The sequence below is a fragment of the Zonotrichia leucophrys genome, chromosome 8, assembly GCF_028769735.1.
Source record: "Zonotrichia leucophrys gambelii isolate GWCS_2022_RI chromosome 8, RI_Zleu_2.0, whole genome shotgun sequence".
NCBI classification, from domain to species: domain Eukaryota; kingdom Metazoa; phylum Chordata; class Aves; order Passeriformes; family Passerellidae; genus Zonotrichia; species Zonotrichia leucophrys.
Window position 1 is genome coordinate 24,913,203 of NC_088178.1, and position 16,723 is coordinate 24,929,925.

At 43.2% G+C, this 16,723-nt stretch overlaps 1 protein-coding gene across 2 annotated transcripts in view; it reads right to left on the bottom strand.

The window, feature by feature from the left end:
- Nucleotides 1–16,516, bottom strand: part of RAB3B (RAB3B, member RAS oncogene family) — a 53,999-nt gene extending 37,483 nt beyond the window's left edge. Inside the window, exons 1-3 of one of the 2 annotated variants that reach the window (XM_064719716.1) lie at nt 16,342–16,477; nt 11,522–11,602; nt 6,128–6,355 (exon numbers count right to left, since the gene is read on the bottom strand). In XM_064719716.1, the coding sequence (XP_064575786.1) occupies nt 6,128–6,355; nt 11,522–11,542 (249 nt within the window). In that variant the 5' untranslated portion in view covers nt 11,543–11,602; nt 16,342–16,477. Of the gene's footprint in view, nt 1–6,127; nt 6,356–11,521; nt 11,603–16,341 lie in introns of both variants that reach the window. The other variant, XM_064719717.1, reaches the window with a different exon arrangement.
- Between the last annotated feature and the right edge of the window lie 207 nt (nt 16,517–16,723).

Consider the following 16,723-nt stretch of genomic DNA (forward strand, 5'->3'; position numbering starts at 1 on the left):
TTCAGGTACTCAAGTGTTGCATAAACATGGCACTGCAGTAGACAACACAATGCATGAAAGTTATAAATGTGAGTAAGCACAGTAGTTGTATTTTCTCATCTGACCAAATGTGACACACTAAATACAACCTCACTTGAGACAAACACTGTGAGAACTCATAAAATCCACCCCCTGTGTTATCTCATAACTGACCACCCAGCATATTTAAATATAGAATATACCCAGTCATTATGCAGGAGATAAAATTGTGAAAGAAAATCATAATAAGGGTGATTCTGATGAGACAAGGACAACAGGAAAGGGTTTCAAGACACGTGAGTCTCAGACCTTATATAAAATTACTTCAAAATCTCTATTCTGAATTTCTGGTAAAAAAGCATTAACTGCAAAGCATCAGGAGGCTGGCAATTAATTTGTTCTCTCAAAGCTTAACTGCCTCACCTCATCAAGTAAATAATTTCCCTTGAAATTTCCCATGTACAGCTTTCACCCTAGTGCACAAACAGTCAGCATTGGTCCGTTTTCTCTAGGAAAGGTCCAAACCTTTGAACTATCAACAGCCCTTTATCAACAAACACACTCGACACTGCCCCTGGATACAGCCTGGTACCTCTGAACGTGTCTCATTGCACTGAAATGTACAAAACAAGGCCTCCAAGGGCACAGCAACTCTGCAAAGATGGAGCACAGAGAGAGACACTACACCTGCAGTGAGAGCAAATCCAGTTTTGTCAGCAGGGATGGCTGCAGTGGTATCAGAGCTTAGACTGAGGTTGAATTTGGCCTTCACTGTAATGCAGTGTTCTAATGAGATAACAATGAGATTGAGGTGATTAACTATAAACAGAAATAAACCCTCCATGTCAACTGTCTGACTGCAAACACAGCAATGCCCTGCTCAGCAAGCTTAGGCTGTTCAATAAATTCAACAGTGAGTTGGGTAACTGACCCATCAGTCATTTTGTCTTATTTGTCAAGTTTTTATTTCTCTGCTTTGGATCACCCTTGCAACTCTAATCTTAAAGCCATTCAGAGTGGCATGAGCACCAAGTTCTTCTCAAAGCAGAAGTATTATTACTTGAGATATAAGCAAGACCTTGGAATTGAATTACAGACACTGTTACTGCATCTCTTCTCCAGTCAAATATTGTGCATTGTATTTTAGCATGAGAAGCAGTGCTTTACATCCACTCACCCACAATGATTTTCATTCCTGGGACCCAGTAAATCCTTAATGCTGCAAATAAAATGTAATCCTTGACTCCCTTACAAGGATCAACCTGATCTTTTCACTATCATGAATTTCTTCATTTTAGTTCTTCCTCTAAACAGCAAATCAGAGGATTTCACAACAACTGTGAGTCCATAAAAGCAGAATCAGGCCCATTAGTGCTTTAGAGACACCCATCACTATCACATCTATACATTTAATTACTGAACCTTATTATCCCTTTTTTTAGAAACAAGTTTTGTGCAAGCATTCAAGCCTAAAGTCAGTGCTTGCAAGGAACTTAGCAAAACCATGACAGGAATAGGATGCCTTGGGAATAGATGATTCTCTCATCTGAAATGCATAATTAGCTTTTGGTTAAGTGTGCAATTAACATTAAAATTTACAATCAAATATGATGGTGTTCTAATTTTACCTCCTGTAACTGAAAAAAAAAAAAAAAAGGAAAAAAAAAAAAGGAACTCAGTTGCCAGTGTTACTGCTTTGAATCCCTTCCCTAAGAGGCGAGCTGCTCAAGATGATCCTGTCATCCAGGCAATGTCTGATACAAAAAGCTGTTAAAAACACTGTGTATTTGCCTTCTGGACAGCCACACAGCAGGGGGGTTATTTTGGTTTATACTTTTCTGTTTTGTAGTGGTAACTGCCACTCAGTATAATTAGCAGTTGTCATATTTCTGATTTAAAAATAAAAAAACCCAGAGCAATGTTGCTTTGTGCCCTCTCCCCAGCTGTGCCTGAGAGCTGGAACACGTGCTTCAGACATCCACTAAAGCTAATCTCACACCCCAACAGGTTTCAGCAGCTAAGCCACAGAGACATTTTTGTTAATGAGAAGGAAAAACCTTCATGCTAGCAGTTTAATTCTGATAAACAGCTCCTTAAAAGAAAAATCTTACTGCAGTCTAAATATGCTGCCTCTGTCTGAGCATCACAGCCTTTCTGCCTTTTAACCTGAAGTTAAATTTAATCTCTGTGCCTTTTTACAAAGGGGGTTGAAAGCAGTTTCAACTGTACCATCAGCTGCCAAACCCTGTATTTAGTTATGTTTATAATTAATCACATCAATGCTGAGAGTCCTTTGTGTAAGGTTCTGCACAAAAACATAATGGAAATGTAATCAAATTCCTCACACAAAGTGTGTATTGGGTGTTTGGGGCTGAACCCTGCCAGTGATTTTCTATCAGTTAATTTAGGATACTGTGCAAGGAGTTGATGCAGTGAACCCAGCCTGGGCCAGCACAAGGGCCAGAGGCTGCCCCCCAGCAGCTCCCCCCGAGGCCACGCTGCTCAGGAGCTCTGCTGGCATTTTCACCACCACTGTTCCTCACCAGCAACAGCCACACAAATGCACACAAGGCAGAAAAAGAAATCTCACCTTGCTCTTACCTAAAACTGAAATCACTTTTATTCATTCACCCTGCTTCCATGTGGATCTGGACAAAGTGGCCCTCTCTAGCTGCTAGGCAACCTGAACTCTGCATTAAGTATTAACTGTCTGCATTTGCTAAGAATATAATAATGTTACCTTTGAGATTTATTTATAATAAAAAACATACCTAGCTGAAAATATAATAGTTTTCCTCCAGTAAACAGTAATTAGCAACTCTGGGAATACAAAATTCATCAAGAAATGCAGAGAGATATTATAAGTTGGCTCCTTACAACCCAATCATAAGGAAGATGCTTTATATAAAAGTATTATTACAGATGGCAGTGGCATAAAAAAAATCTAATCCAAGAATTACATTCATGTAGATATGTACATATCTATATAATATATTAATATATTTATGTAATAAATGTTTTTAATTAGATATTAAATTACTAAGTCTCATCCAACTACAAAACAAATGTTCTCAATAAAGTTAATTTATTCTATTAGCACAACACTACCATTTCTAAACAAGACAGAAAATATTTGAAATTAAAGCACAGTCAACTGATCTTGGAGTTCTTCAAAGAAAGGGGAAAAAAGCCAACAAAAATTATTTCATAAACCCCTCTCTGAACCATTTTACTGTTTCCATATGCAGCAGCAGTGCTGTCACTCTACCTTAAAAACATCATGAATATCTCTGCTATGTCCTGTTCCTCTCAAGCTAGAGAGATATTCCTTTCAAGTCTTTTCAAAGCAGATCATTTCCCAGACTGCTTAGTCACAAGCACAACTGATTATTAAAATATCAATTTGGGTGATGGAGGCGTTAATGTCAACAAAGCAAGAGGCCCACGAATGACACCACAACCAAACAGAGGAGCATTCTTCTGATCATTCCATGTGACAGCCTGTCAAACCCTGATTCACAAAACACAGACTCCCTCAAACTCAGCACAAACACAAAGGCAAGATCTTTGGCTTTAAAATGCTCATCAACTTCTGCTGGAGAAACAAAACCAGGAGTCAGGGCAGTGACATTTACAGACACAGCTGTCAGCCTTCACGTGCACCTGCTCGGCCCTTGAGGCAGCACCAATTTTTCAGACAACACAAGAATTTGGGTCCTGCACCCAAATTCTGCTCTTGTGTTCAACACAGGCAGTGTAAAGGAAGTCCCACTGATGGTGCATCCCTCTGTGTCCGGTTTTCGGCTGTTTGGAGGGCCTGGAAAGGCCCGGGGTGGCCTTGGGGCAGCCCGCGTTTCAAAGGAACAGAAGAGGCTTCAGTTCTTTTCTCGGTCTCTGTGTTTATTAATTGTTTATCTAAAAGATTTTCTCTCGGCCCGACAGAGCTCTGCTCAGCAGCCAGCCATGAGCACACTCCCTGCCCTCCGGGCGGTCACCTATCTTTATACCCATTGTTACGTGTACAATATTTATCATTTTTCCCCAATACCTTTCACCCTTATTGCCCAGTGCACTTTTAGTAACAACCAATCTCAAAGTGCCACCATCACCACAGAAGATGGAGGAGAAGAAGAAGAAGAAGAAGGACAGGACACGCCCCAATTCCTCCATCTTACTTCTCTAAACCCCCCTGTACAGAAATCCTAAACCCTGTGTCTCACTCTCTAACTAACTAATCCCTTCACCATTCACCCCGGTGAAATCCTCCTATCCTCATACAGGTGTCGTCTCCTGTGTAGGATCAAAGTCCAGCCACCAGACACTTCTGGCAACATTCCAGGACTCCCGAGCCCCCCAAGGGTGGTCTCGGTGACTCGGCACCTCAGTCCTGAGGTGCTGAGATCCCACACCTCTGGATCACAGCACAGCAGCAATAACTCCCCTCTCACCTTGAGACTGCAGAGCACACAACAAGGTTATTTGGCACAGCCCCTCCAGTGTGCCACAGCTGCGCCCACTTCAGAGCTCCACAAGCAGCCCTGAACTGAAAAAACCCTGGCTCTGTGGAGAAGAGAACATCACAGGTTCCTAGAAGTGCTTTTCTCTGGGTTTTAGAAAAATATTTGAAGTGGTTAAGTCAAACACTTGTACCTTCTCCTTCACTTATTTTCACATTAAATCTGATTCAGATAAGGCTTAATGCCAAGCTTAGGGAGAAATAATTTGAAAAAATGTCAACATAACTGGAAAATTGTAAGTCAGAGCAAAGGGTTTAATGGAGCCACAGAGTCCCACACTCCCAGAAACTCAACAGCAGCTATAAATAGTTTAAAAAACCAATTGTATGAAAACTCTTTCTTCCCACACACAGGAACCCATAGTTTTGGTATGCTAATGGACCCCACTATTACTTCATGTACCCTGGAGAACACATTGAATGGCAAATATAATCTCAGGACAGGCAGGACACAAACATGTTTAAATGCTGTGGTTTTGATAGAGGCACACAGTGGTTTTGTTAAGGTCCTTGAATCATGACTCATGTCAGGGATCCATGCAAAAAGAGAGAAGAACAGAACACAAGTTACTCTGGAAACTGTCCAACACTTAGGTGTACCTTTTATTAAAAAATAAATGTTAAATCAACAGTGTTGTAACTCCGATATTACAGGTCCTGGGGATTGCACCCTGTGAGGAATTCACCTGACATCTCTTTTCAAAAGAAGTTTAAGGTTATTAAAGCCCTTTTTGCCCAGAAGCCCTCTAACAGATTTAATTAAGATTATTGCTTAATTCACTTTAATCACAGTGTCTTTGAAAAAAACTCTAATATTTTATGGTGTTTTCTGTCTCGCTTTTACACAAATTCTTAGAAAATTTCACGTTCCAAAATTCCCAAAGACCAACTAAATGGAAATCATCTTTAGTTGCTTATAGAGCCTGAAGTAAAAACATTTTTATTGCCAAAACCCTAAATTAATTCAATCAATTTCACATCAGGTGACCTACCTTAGTTTCAATGTCAGGATTTTACAACATGAAAAGGATCTTTTATTAAATAATTTGTTTTACATTGTACCCAGCAACACAGAAATAAAATGAATCATGTAGTTGTAGTACAAAAAAAAAGCACCTCATTTTAGATTCTCACTATTCAAGATCACCACAATAAATAAAAAACCCAGATGTGATTACTGTAATTTGACATTTAAATGCAATTATTAAAGAATTACAAACCAGGTGTATGTAGAGCAATTAGAAGATTAAGCTCTTAAGATGGGGCAGAAATTGGGTAGAAATGGGCTGCTGAGCAGGTACATGAGTTCCAGGAAGATACAAATATCTCATGTAGAGGCCATAAAATGATAGCATGAGCTGTGTGTAGAGTGCACTCAAATGCAGAGCAGCTCCTCAGACCACATCAGGAGTGAGACAGACACCAAGAGAGCTCCCTCAGGTTACTGCAGGGACACAAAGGCCCAGCCACACACAGCTTATGAACAACCAAAATCTACACCAACCCAAAAACCCACTTCCCAACAAGCCACACTTTACCATCACACCTCTGCTGGGATTAATAGAAAGCATCTTTGAAAGTGCTGGCACTTACCCAGATCTGCAGCTTCACCCTCTTGTCATTCCTGTAAACTGTTTTCACCTTGAAGTCGATCCCCACCGTGCTCACAAAGGCTGGGGTGAAGGTGTCGTCGGCGTATCTGAAGAGGAAGGATGTTTTACCCACACTGCTGTTGCCAATGATCAGGAGCTTGAACATGTAATCAAAATTTTGGTCTGAAGTATCCTTCTGCCTGAATCTGGCATCTGTTACTGAAGCCATCTAAGAAAATGACAAACGTGGGAAAAGAACAGATTTAAGAGCAGTTCAGCATTTGTATTCCTTAACTGTGTACCATATGTTTAGGTTATCTCTCCACTTTCTAATGTCATAACCACCATATCTGCTGACTAAAGAGGAGCACACTTTGCAATCTTCTTTTAAATTCTGGCTTTAATTCCTGTTTAGTGTTCACTCGTGCTGGTAAGACTTCCAAACCCAAGAAATACACCTGTTGCACTGCTTTGTATTTAACAGAATAACAGATGGCCACTGCAGATTGTTCCAATTCTCATGGGGAAACAGCATTCTTTACTCCAGTGGCAGGGTGCCACTTCTGTTGCTCCAATAAACTGCAACCAAGAACTAAAATCTTTGACAGTGCATCCAACCATGCAACTCATCAAGCAGCCTCCAAGGTAAATAAACCTAAATAATTGGTTTTACTACTTCTATGGAAAATCCATATTTCCAGTGTATGCACCACCACTATTTTATCCTTACAAAAGTTCCCTCCCTCGACATTTACAGAAGAAAAACAAAAGGAAATGGGAAAAGATGAAAAACCATGAATTTCAGCTGGAAACTTTGAATCCATCCAACACCTACCTACTCCTAAGACTGCAATTGGAATAAAGACTGTATAAAACGTGAGGGCTCCAACGGGGGTACAGACAGCATTTGAAATGGATAAATTATCCCTTTTAGATTCAGAAACAAAAAAACAACAGCAGAATATGAATCATTAAGGGCCCTGAGCAGCCCTGGCTGCTCTAATGTGTGCAGCTCAGACAGTTGGTGGGAAGAGGTAAGATTCTGAATTTTCACCTCTGGTTGTACACAACACAACCACACCAACCAAATTACTACAGAGGAGGAAACAGAAACTTTACCTTTTAACAGATATACCATACTTTTAATCTCTCATGCTGTTTGAAACGACCACACATCAAATAAGCAAAGGTCTTGGCTCCTTATAGCAAGTTATAGGTTTGCAAATTGGAGCAATGACAGCACAAGTTTAATTAGCAGCTACTTATGCAAAGCAGGGCCTGGGCTACTCGTGAGCAGTCAGCAGGCACTAAGCAGTGACAGAAGTCTCTCCTTCACCCAGCACCCACAGAATTTCCTCCTCAACTCAAATTCACAGGCACCTTTGGGAACAAAACTCACTCCAATATCTACTCTCAGCATGTGCCCAAATGCCTCCCTTCTTAGCAAGTCTCACCTTCACCCATTCACTGAAAAAATACAGTAACAACACCACCACCCCACAAACCCAACAAAACCAAAAAAACAGTTCAAAAATCACAACTCTAAAGCAAAATGCTATCCCAAGGAAGTTTAATTAGGGATGATAACTTCACTTAAATTTCCAGCAGAGGGGAAAGAAACCAAAAGCAACCTAGTTTAAACTTCAGTGCAATGTGCACAACGGTTTATCTCAGATTAAACATATGCAACTTTCTCACACAGAAAAGGGCTGGTGCAGCAGACATTTCGTTCACAGACTGCATTCACAAGGGCAGTTTCTGAAGAAATTTATCAGCAGCTCAATACTGAACAGCTGCACAGAATGCATTAAAATCTTCCCAAAAGTATTTCTCTGTAGGATACAGCATAATTCTGATGCACTCTCTTCTGAACTTCAGCTGCTCTTCAGTCAGTCTACAGCCCTTTGCAAGCACTCCAGAAAACACAAGCACAAATTTTCTTCTCATTAGTGTATTAGAAAACAGCTCTTCTACCCATGTGTTGTGGTTCATGGCAGGAATTTCTAAAATGAAGAATTCAACATCTGACTAACTTCCATTCAGACACTCAGGCCAATGCACTTACTGCCTCCTCATCCTTAGAAATCTCAGCTGCAAAAATTATGAATCAGGTGATTAGCTGATTTGCACCATCACCACACTGGACGACAGAAAATTTTCCATTTGAGTCATTTATCTTCCCCATACACATCTCATAATCTCTACAAATGAGAGTAATCTCATTTATAATCTCTGCATTGACAATACTTGTGCACTTGCTAAAGAAGAAAAAAATAATTAAAATCTCTACTTCTCCATTCCACTCACACAGGCTCAAAATAGTGAGAAACCCTCATCATTTGAAGCCTGATCTTTTACAGATTCAGAGGCAGACCTTTAACAAAGGTATTGTACTCATCATACAGGAATCAGAATCTTCTTTCTACCCCTGCCTGCCCAGAACCCATGCACACACTCCAAGCTGATCCTGTAACCGAAGCACTGCTGCCCCTATTAACCCTCCTAGATTGCTCTAATCAGAATTGTACCTGGCTACAAATGTGACTTTCAGATCTCAGCTGAAAAAGCAATTACAGAATGTGGCCAGCTTGAGCAGCTTTGTTAGAAGCACAACACAGAGAAAAAGATCAAATGATACTTGTCCAGAACGTGGGGCTGTTGTCATAGAAGCACAGCCCTCACTGGCCTCTGTGCTGCCTGAAGATGCTGCAGGTCAGCATCTTGAATCACCACAGGCAGACAGAGCACAAAAATTTTAAAGAAAACTCCATCCCCTTGCTTAAATTTCACTTTTCCCTCTCCCCTCTAGTGAACAGATAATTTCTGATTATCCCTCTGATGGCTGATCATTACTGAAGCTGTGCTCCACCAGCACTTGGGCTGGAAGTGTTTGCAGGGCTGCCCCTGAATTTGTGCTTGAATCCCAAAGCCAGGGAACAGCAGACCTTCATCCTGGTGCTCCTCCCCTCCCTTTCTCTTCCCCACCTGTTGTCTCACTCCTGCTCCAAGCACTCCCCAGTCATGTCAGCCCTGAGGACCCCACAGAGAGGTGGTTCAGAGAACACAGAGATCCCAGTGTAAAATAAATCCTCCTCCAGCTTCTCCTGTTTTGCAGCGCTGTTTGGGAAGCTGGTTCAGTTCCTGATCCCTCACGGCTCAGGGAGCCAAGCAGAGGGGACAGAGCAGTGGGAAGTGGTGGCAGTTGCTATGCTACTGAGACAAAGGTCCACAAAATCACATCTCCTGCACCTGGAGGGGATTCTGCAGCACAGGCAAATGGAGACAGCACTGAGGTCAGGCAGCTCCTGTGCAAACCCCCTGCAGGCTCACACAGCCATTGCTCCCAGGGGATTGTCCTCCCTCCTTGGCCCAAGGCCATCCATCCAGCTGGCAGTGTAAGCCCTGCTCCCTGGGCACACAGCCACAGATGCTCCTTTAGGATGGCTGCAAACAGAGCAGCACCTCTGCTGTGTCACACAGACACACAGCCCAACAGAGCTCTGCTACAGGAGACCAGGTCAAATACAGCTGCCACACACAGGGCAAAGGAGAGGCTCTCCACTGCTCCATTTTGACTCTCTTGGACTAATCCTCAATAAAATACTTACACAGGAAAGACTTTGCTACAGGACATAAAACCTGTTACACAGGAGAGGGAAAAGCTGCCAGTCAGATTGTCCTTGAGAACACTTCAGTATGAGACCTTGCATCATTTAGTTTTTTGCCTGGATAGCCTCATTTTTGTAGCTAAGAGCATACTTATATTGACAATCTTCTTGGGAGCAAGGTCTCAAACACAGCCACTTCCAACTAGTTTTGTGGGAATAGGCAGTTTTGTAGCTCTGAGATACTTTATTATTTCCCTATTGAGGAAAAAGCCTGCAGTGTGAGCTCATCTTTTATTAGACAAAGAAACCACATAAGAGCAGGATGCTGCAAATGCTCTAAAGCAATAAAATCTTAATCAGAGCTTATTAGCCACCAAAGAATATATTCCTGGGTCAAAGTGGCTCTCCTGTCTTTAGTTTCTATTTTGATCTAATGAATTTTAAAAGAAAAAAAGCTAATTGCCCTAAGACACCTGCATGGGAAACCAGCCTTTGCTGTTTTTAGTGCTGACTAAAATCTGTCACATAGATGGATCCACACAACTGTGCTCAATTTGTGACCAGCATCATGGTGAAGCCTCAAACTGGTTTCTAGTGCAACACAAACATCAAAGTGTTCCTGCTCTTAGGAATCACTGGAAGTGGTCACTGTAAGCCCTGCTCTGAAACATTTTTTGCCTACACACAACTTCAGGACAAACTTAAATTAACTGATATACCTCTCACCATTTATTTATTGCCAGAAAAAAAGGCTAAGGTTGACTTTTAGTGTTGCCAGCCCTTATGGTTTTGGCTACAAACTAATGGAGAGCTGTTCTTTATCCTCTCATGACAAGAAACAAGAAATCCAACCATTACCTTGGAAGGTCACCTTTCTTTATGGTTCTTTATCTTTTTTTATCTTTTCTTCTTAATGGTTCTTTATTAGCAACCATGTGGGTGTGTTCACTGACATGCTGTTTCCACATCCTATTCTCTCTCACAACAGTGTGAGAAAGAAGTCAATTTGGGAAAAAATCTCCTTTTCTGCTGTCAGTCACCCTGGTTAACCATGAAACCTGGTCACACCGATGCAACTTATACTTCAAACTATACCCTAAGACACATTTGCAAATTCAACTTGTTATGAACCTGTGTATTCTCTGTATTACAACTTCTGGGCAGTTCTAGCAATAAAAACATCTTTTAATATGCCTCATTTTTAAAGCCAAAAGTGTAATTTCCTATATTTGTCATATGCTACTTAGGACCAGTAACAATTTAAATGTGACAGTTTAACTGTTTTATCATCATCCAGTAACACACTTTAATTAGGCAGATGAGAGGATGGGATGAAACCACTCCTTTGTATTTCTACAGTAACCCATGAGAGGTGCTACTAATGTGCAACATAACTTCTTCTCAAAAGCATTAATACCTTGTGTATTTTTTTCCCAAAAAGTCTTAGAAAGTGCAATTAAGTTAAAAGTATTCTAGTTCACAAATTACACATCTAAGTCAATTTTCTATTGTAAAAACTCACTCCTTTATGTGCTCTGTCATTGGAAAATAAATACTGTTTTCTTTTTCAGAAATCAATTTCCATTTTGAACCAGATTTCTACCAAGCAATTGAATTTTTTAGAGCCAATGTGTGCTGTCCTAAGGATAAAGCTCATAAAGGAAACAAGGCCGTGACCTTAGAGACTCTATAAAATGCTGTTCTACAAGAGAGATTTCTCAGAAGCAGAAAACAGAGTATGAGCAATTAACAAGTGCTAATAAACATTGCAAGCAAGCGATAGTTACCAATTTAGATCTATAATCCATGAGAGAGATGAAGGCTTTGCTGTGAGTATATGAATCAAGAGAGTGGTCACACTGTTGAACCTGCGATGTAGAAGCAAAAGGATTACAATGATTATGGTAAAGATGAATAATTAGAATATTAGGTAAGGGAATAATGGGGTTAGGCTGGGAACACAGCGCTGTGCGAGGTCTGAGATTCCTCCACTGAAGGTAAAGAGGAAAATCCTGTAGTGTACAAAGAAAACAGAAACAGGGCTTGAGTTAGTGACAGATATTAAGATAACAGCAAACATTCGAAGCCATCAGTTTAAAGTTTATTAAAGGGAGATTATCTTTACTAATCTAAAATTAAAGTTCCGGATAAATCTCACAAGTGGACAGAAAACCTTGGATAGGAATCATTGCACATTTCCTGAAGAAAGGCAGCAAAGCAAACAGAACCAAGAAGCAGCTGAAATCTCTCTGTACACAAGGGTGTTTTGCACAAAGCCTGGATCAAAGTCTACCATGCTGCAAAGACAACTGCAATAGGACATCTGCAACTTAGAGCACACCTACACAAAAATATCTGCTTCAAAGTAATAATTATTCCAGATTTAGAGCAGAAAAACATAACAGAACATCGTTGTCTTTTTCATGGCTAATACAATGTAAAGGCCGAGTTTGTGTCTGGTGCATTTTCTCCCCAGTAAGCCAGGGGACAGCACCATTTGTCACCCTGACTTACATTATCTTGCCTTGTGGAGCCTGCCACAGCACCTGGGCACACTCGGACCTTACGTAAATAACAGGCTGCAGCCACCCACCCCAGGCCGGAATTTGGATCAAACACAAATCCCTCCTCAGGATCCACACAATTGACAATCACCTCGCTTGGCAGCACCACAGCAGCTTGCTCTTGCTCAAAGTATTGCACATTTTTCAGTTACATTTCCTCCTGCTCTCACAGCCCTGCCCCCTGCAACAGCTGCTCCCTGTGACAGCCTCTGGCTCACTCTTCAGTACTGTCCAAAACTCGACTTTGGGGTGTCATCTAAATGCCACTCAACTGACAGATCTAGAACAAAAACATTTCAATTCTCTACACAGAAAGTCTATGTTTATTATCTTAAAAATGGGAGCTCTTCATCTTGAGTGCTTCAGCTTTAATAGAATTAATTTATAAGTGAGTCCAGAAGTCTTTACAAGAAGATGCTTGTAGTGGATTTGTTCTGGAACTTACATGCTACAAAAAAGTTCAATATATGCATAACAACTAAAGGATGAAAACCTGTAAGCAATGTCAGTGGTTATTTTCATTCCCATTTAGATTTGGGAACACAGGCTTTAAAAACAGCTTTTAAAAGATTTTTAAGAACTTGCTGGATGTGGAACATGAGTCAAGAACCAGCAGGTACCACTTTTTTTGCCATCTAACTTTACAACATTTCGTTCGACTGTTAAAAAGATTTACTTGAGTCAAACATCAAGCCATGCCTCTCCCATTTCCTGCACGACATTCAACATCCTCAAAGCCCATTTCAGAGCCAGAATAAAATTCTCAGGAAGGAGGAATTAGTCCTTCTAGTATTACAACAAAAACAAACAAAAAAAATTAAAGATATTTTAGTTTCCACTTTTGTACTCTCTTCTATGAGTGTTGTTTACCACTCTCTTACTATCACACGGTTCCATTCCTGTTGGCAAGCACACTACTCCAGAAAATACATAGAAAAATATGTAATGGTAAAAAAATCTGAACCTAGCTCAGCTCTCTCCCAGAGGATGCAAGGAAGAGGGGATTTTTATCTTCCCTATGCCCTAAAGAGGGGATGCAGAGATTTCCACAACTCCTTGAATATTCTGTTGAACTGGGAATCCTGGAGCCAGCCAATTTCTAGTGCTACAGAACTGCAAGCTGAGGCTGCCCCGAATCCAGCCCTGTCCCAGAGACCAGTGCACACTGATGAGGCTGAGGGCTGTTACAAAACTCACCATCCTCAAAGCCCTTCCTTCCTGTCACAAACACCGGAATTCAGCCCGCTCCTCACGGGATCTCCAGCCCTGCAGCTCTGCTCTCTTTCTCAGGAAGGAACTGGCAATGGTGGAGCCCTTCCTCACACCTCACTGCTGAACACACTGAGGGAGCAGCGACATGCAAGCACAAACAGAGCAACACACGAGATGAATCTGAGTGTGAGTCCCTGCAGATCCTTGCACAGCTATGTCCTGCCCTGGGATACAGCCCTCCATGGAGAAAGCCATGACCATGCCCTCCCACAGTGGTGGAAGATAAGGGAAGTTCAGGCACATGATGGCACTCACCCTCTCTGGAGATAGCGTGAGGCCACATGCAGGCTCAGGCAGACACCCCTCCACCAATGAGCAGGACACAGTTACAGATTTTTCTGCACCACTGGGTCTAAAACCTTTCATTTATAGATAAAAACAAGCTGCTGTCCTCACCGAATCAAGTGACCAGAGGCTGGAATTGTCTTGTAGAAACCACCTGCAAACCAGAATCACACAGAGACAGGGCCAGCTTAGGATGCCTCTGCAGTGCAGAAGTCTAATTTGCTGCCTGTTAATGCTCCTCTTCAAGCAGAAAATCTGGGATGAATAAGTTAATTCATTTCTCTATGCTATGATGTTCTCCCATGCTGCAAAGTAAGCCACCTGCTAACTGGGATTAGAACAAGCACCTTCACATTTCCCAATTTTTAATGAGCTAATACTGCCAAACATAAATCTTATTGCTTATTTCAAATATCAAACACTACTGCACTAAGCTAAGCACACATTTCCAAGAGCTCACTAAATACACAGAACCTAAAGCACAAGATACATTTTTACAGCAAAAAGCATACCTGAAATGACCAGTTCAGGACATTTCTAAGTGTTAGCCATCAAGAACTGCCTCAAAAAACCCTACTTCTTCAGCCCAACCAGTTACAAAAAATACTGGGGGGCAAAGTGGACATGAGAGCCCTTCCCTGGAACTACAATCAGGCAGCATGATGCAAGACCCTCAACTGTGATGCTGTGACCTGCACATTTTAATCTGGAGCTGCATGAGAACATATGAAAATGAAGGTAGGAAAAACCACCTCTGAACTACGCAGCTAACATGACTACTACACAACAACCATCATGTTAACAAATACTAAATGCATTGCTTTGCTGCACACAAGAACTACTGCTAGTAAAACATAAAGCTGATAAGTCTTCTCACATTGTCACCTGAAAATATATTGGGTCTGCAAAGAGGGCATCACGATTTTGTCAAAACTGCAAAGGAATCTTGATCTTAATTGGGTTTATTTGTCTCTCTTCTGACTTACACTATAAATTGTTCTGATAAAACCGTCCTGAAGGCAGTGAAGTCCCAGTAAATGTATATACAACCACCTCCAGGATAGCAAGCACAAATAACAGGAAATAAAAGCCTTTTAGTTACACACTTCCATACAGCAGTGTATGGATTCAATTTTGTACCCTCTATAACCCAATACCGGTGCTCCCATGATCTGAGTACAGTTACAAACACACAGATCAAAATTATAGTTCCTGTGACATTTTTTACCTTTGGAGGAGGAAAAGAAAAAACCTTCACAAGAGAATGTTATTTGAACCCAGAGCTAATCCAGGCAACTCTTAAGCCCTGCAAACTATTATTTGCACAACTGAGAGTGCAGCACTGAGTGAGGAATAAGTGATGAGAAACAAAACAGGAGAAGTCAAAACCAGATTTGCCACCAAAGAATTTCACAGAACCATGTTCAGAGACGACGGTCATGTCTCAGGACATGGGAAAACCCACATTAAAATTATTCCCCCTCGGTTTTTTTTTTTTTTTCTTTTTTGACAAGTTACACTTAGGTCAGATCAACCTGATGCACTGCACAAGCCCACAAGCTTGTAAGAAGGAAAGGACAGCGTGGAGACAGAGCCTTGGGAGGCAGGGAAGGTGGAGCCGCTGGTGCCGGTGCTGGCGATGCCGCTGCGGTGCCCCGGCCGCTGTTACCGCGCACACCAGCGGCACTGCCGGGCTGCGGGCAAGAAACAAAACAGCGGAGAAAACCGACGCGTCGTCCCAGAATGCGGGGCAAAAAAAAAAAATAAAATACCACATGCGTTTTGCACAGCATAAACTGGACGAACTGGAGAGTTTGTACTTTTTATGAACTGAATTAGAAGGTGGATCCGTTCGGTTTGGTGCGGTGGGCGCGCTGCCCGGGGCTATACGGGCAGGGTGGGCACGGGCAAGTCCGCTCCGCCGGCTCGGGCGGGCTGTGAGGCAGCAGCGGGTCCGTGCCCTGCCCGAGCAGCCACGACGACAGCAGTGCGCGATTCCGGCAGTGCTCCATTCCCAGCAGTTCGGTTGTTGTCACCTGTTCCCTGTTCCCTCTCCCCGAGCCGGGCACGGCCCGGGGTGACGGGAACGGGCGGGTTACGCACCAGCTGGGGAACAGCCGGGAAGGCCCCGCTCTCCGCTCTCCCCCCTCCCGCGAGGCTGAGGGTATTTTACTGATAAGGCAAGATTATATCGCCTCTCGTTGCTGGGATATGTTTATTTTGGAGATGGAACTGCTGTTGCCCTGTCCGCCCCGCCGCTCCCGAGGGCTGCCCGTTACAACACACCTCGGGGCACGGAGCTCACCCGCCGGGCACCTCCAGCTTGCCGTCCCGCGGAGCCCGGGGCGAGGAGGGCAGGAGGAGTTTGTGGGTCCCGGTTGGGGACAAGAGGTGCGGAACACCGCCAGCCCCTTCCCCGCCACCTTCGTTGGGAAGCAGCCCCGACGGCGCGGAAGGAGCTCCCTCAGAGGAGCCGCGGCTCTTACCTGCGGAGAAGGAGCGGCGGCGTTGAGCCGAGCCGAGCCGAGCCGAGCCGAGCCGAAGCAAACCGAGCCGAGCCGAGCCGAGCCGAACACAACTGAAGCGAGCTAAGGCGAGCGGTCCCGCGGCCGCTGCTCGCGTGGCGGGAGCCGCCCCCCCGCCGGTACCTGGGGCGGCCCCGGGGGCGGAGCGCGGCGGGGCGGGGCGGGGGCCCGCGGGGAGCGCGGGAATGGCAATCGCCTCAGGAGCCCCCGCGGGCTCGGCAAACGTCCCGGGTACGAGCCGAACCTGCCATTCTTACCGCGCTTTCCGTACGGGCTGGGATTGTCATCAGTAGCACGGTTAACTCTGAAGCCTAGTGATGGCCGATGTGACACCAGGCGCTAC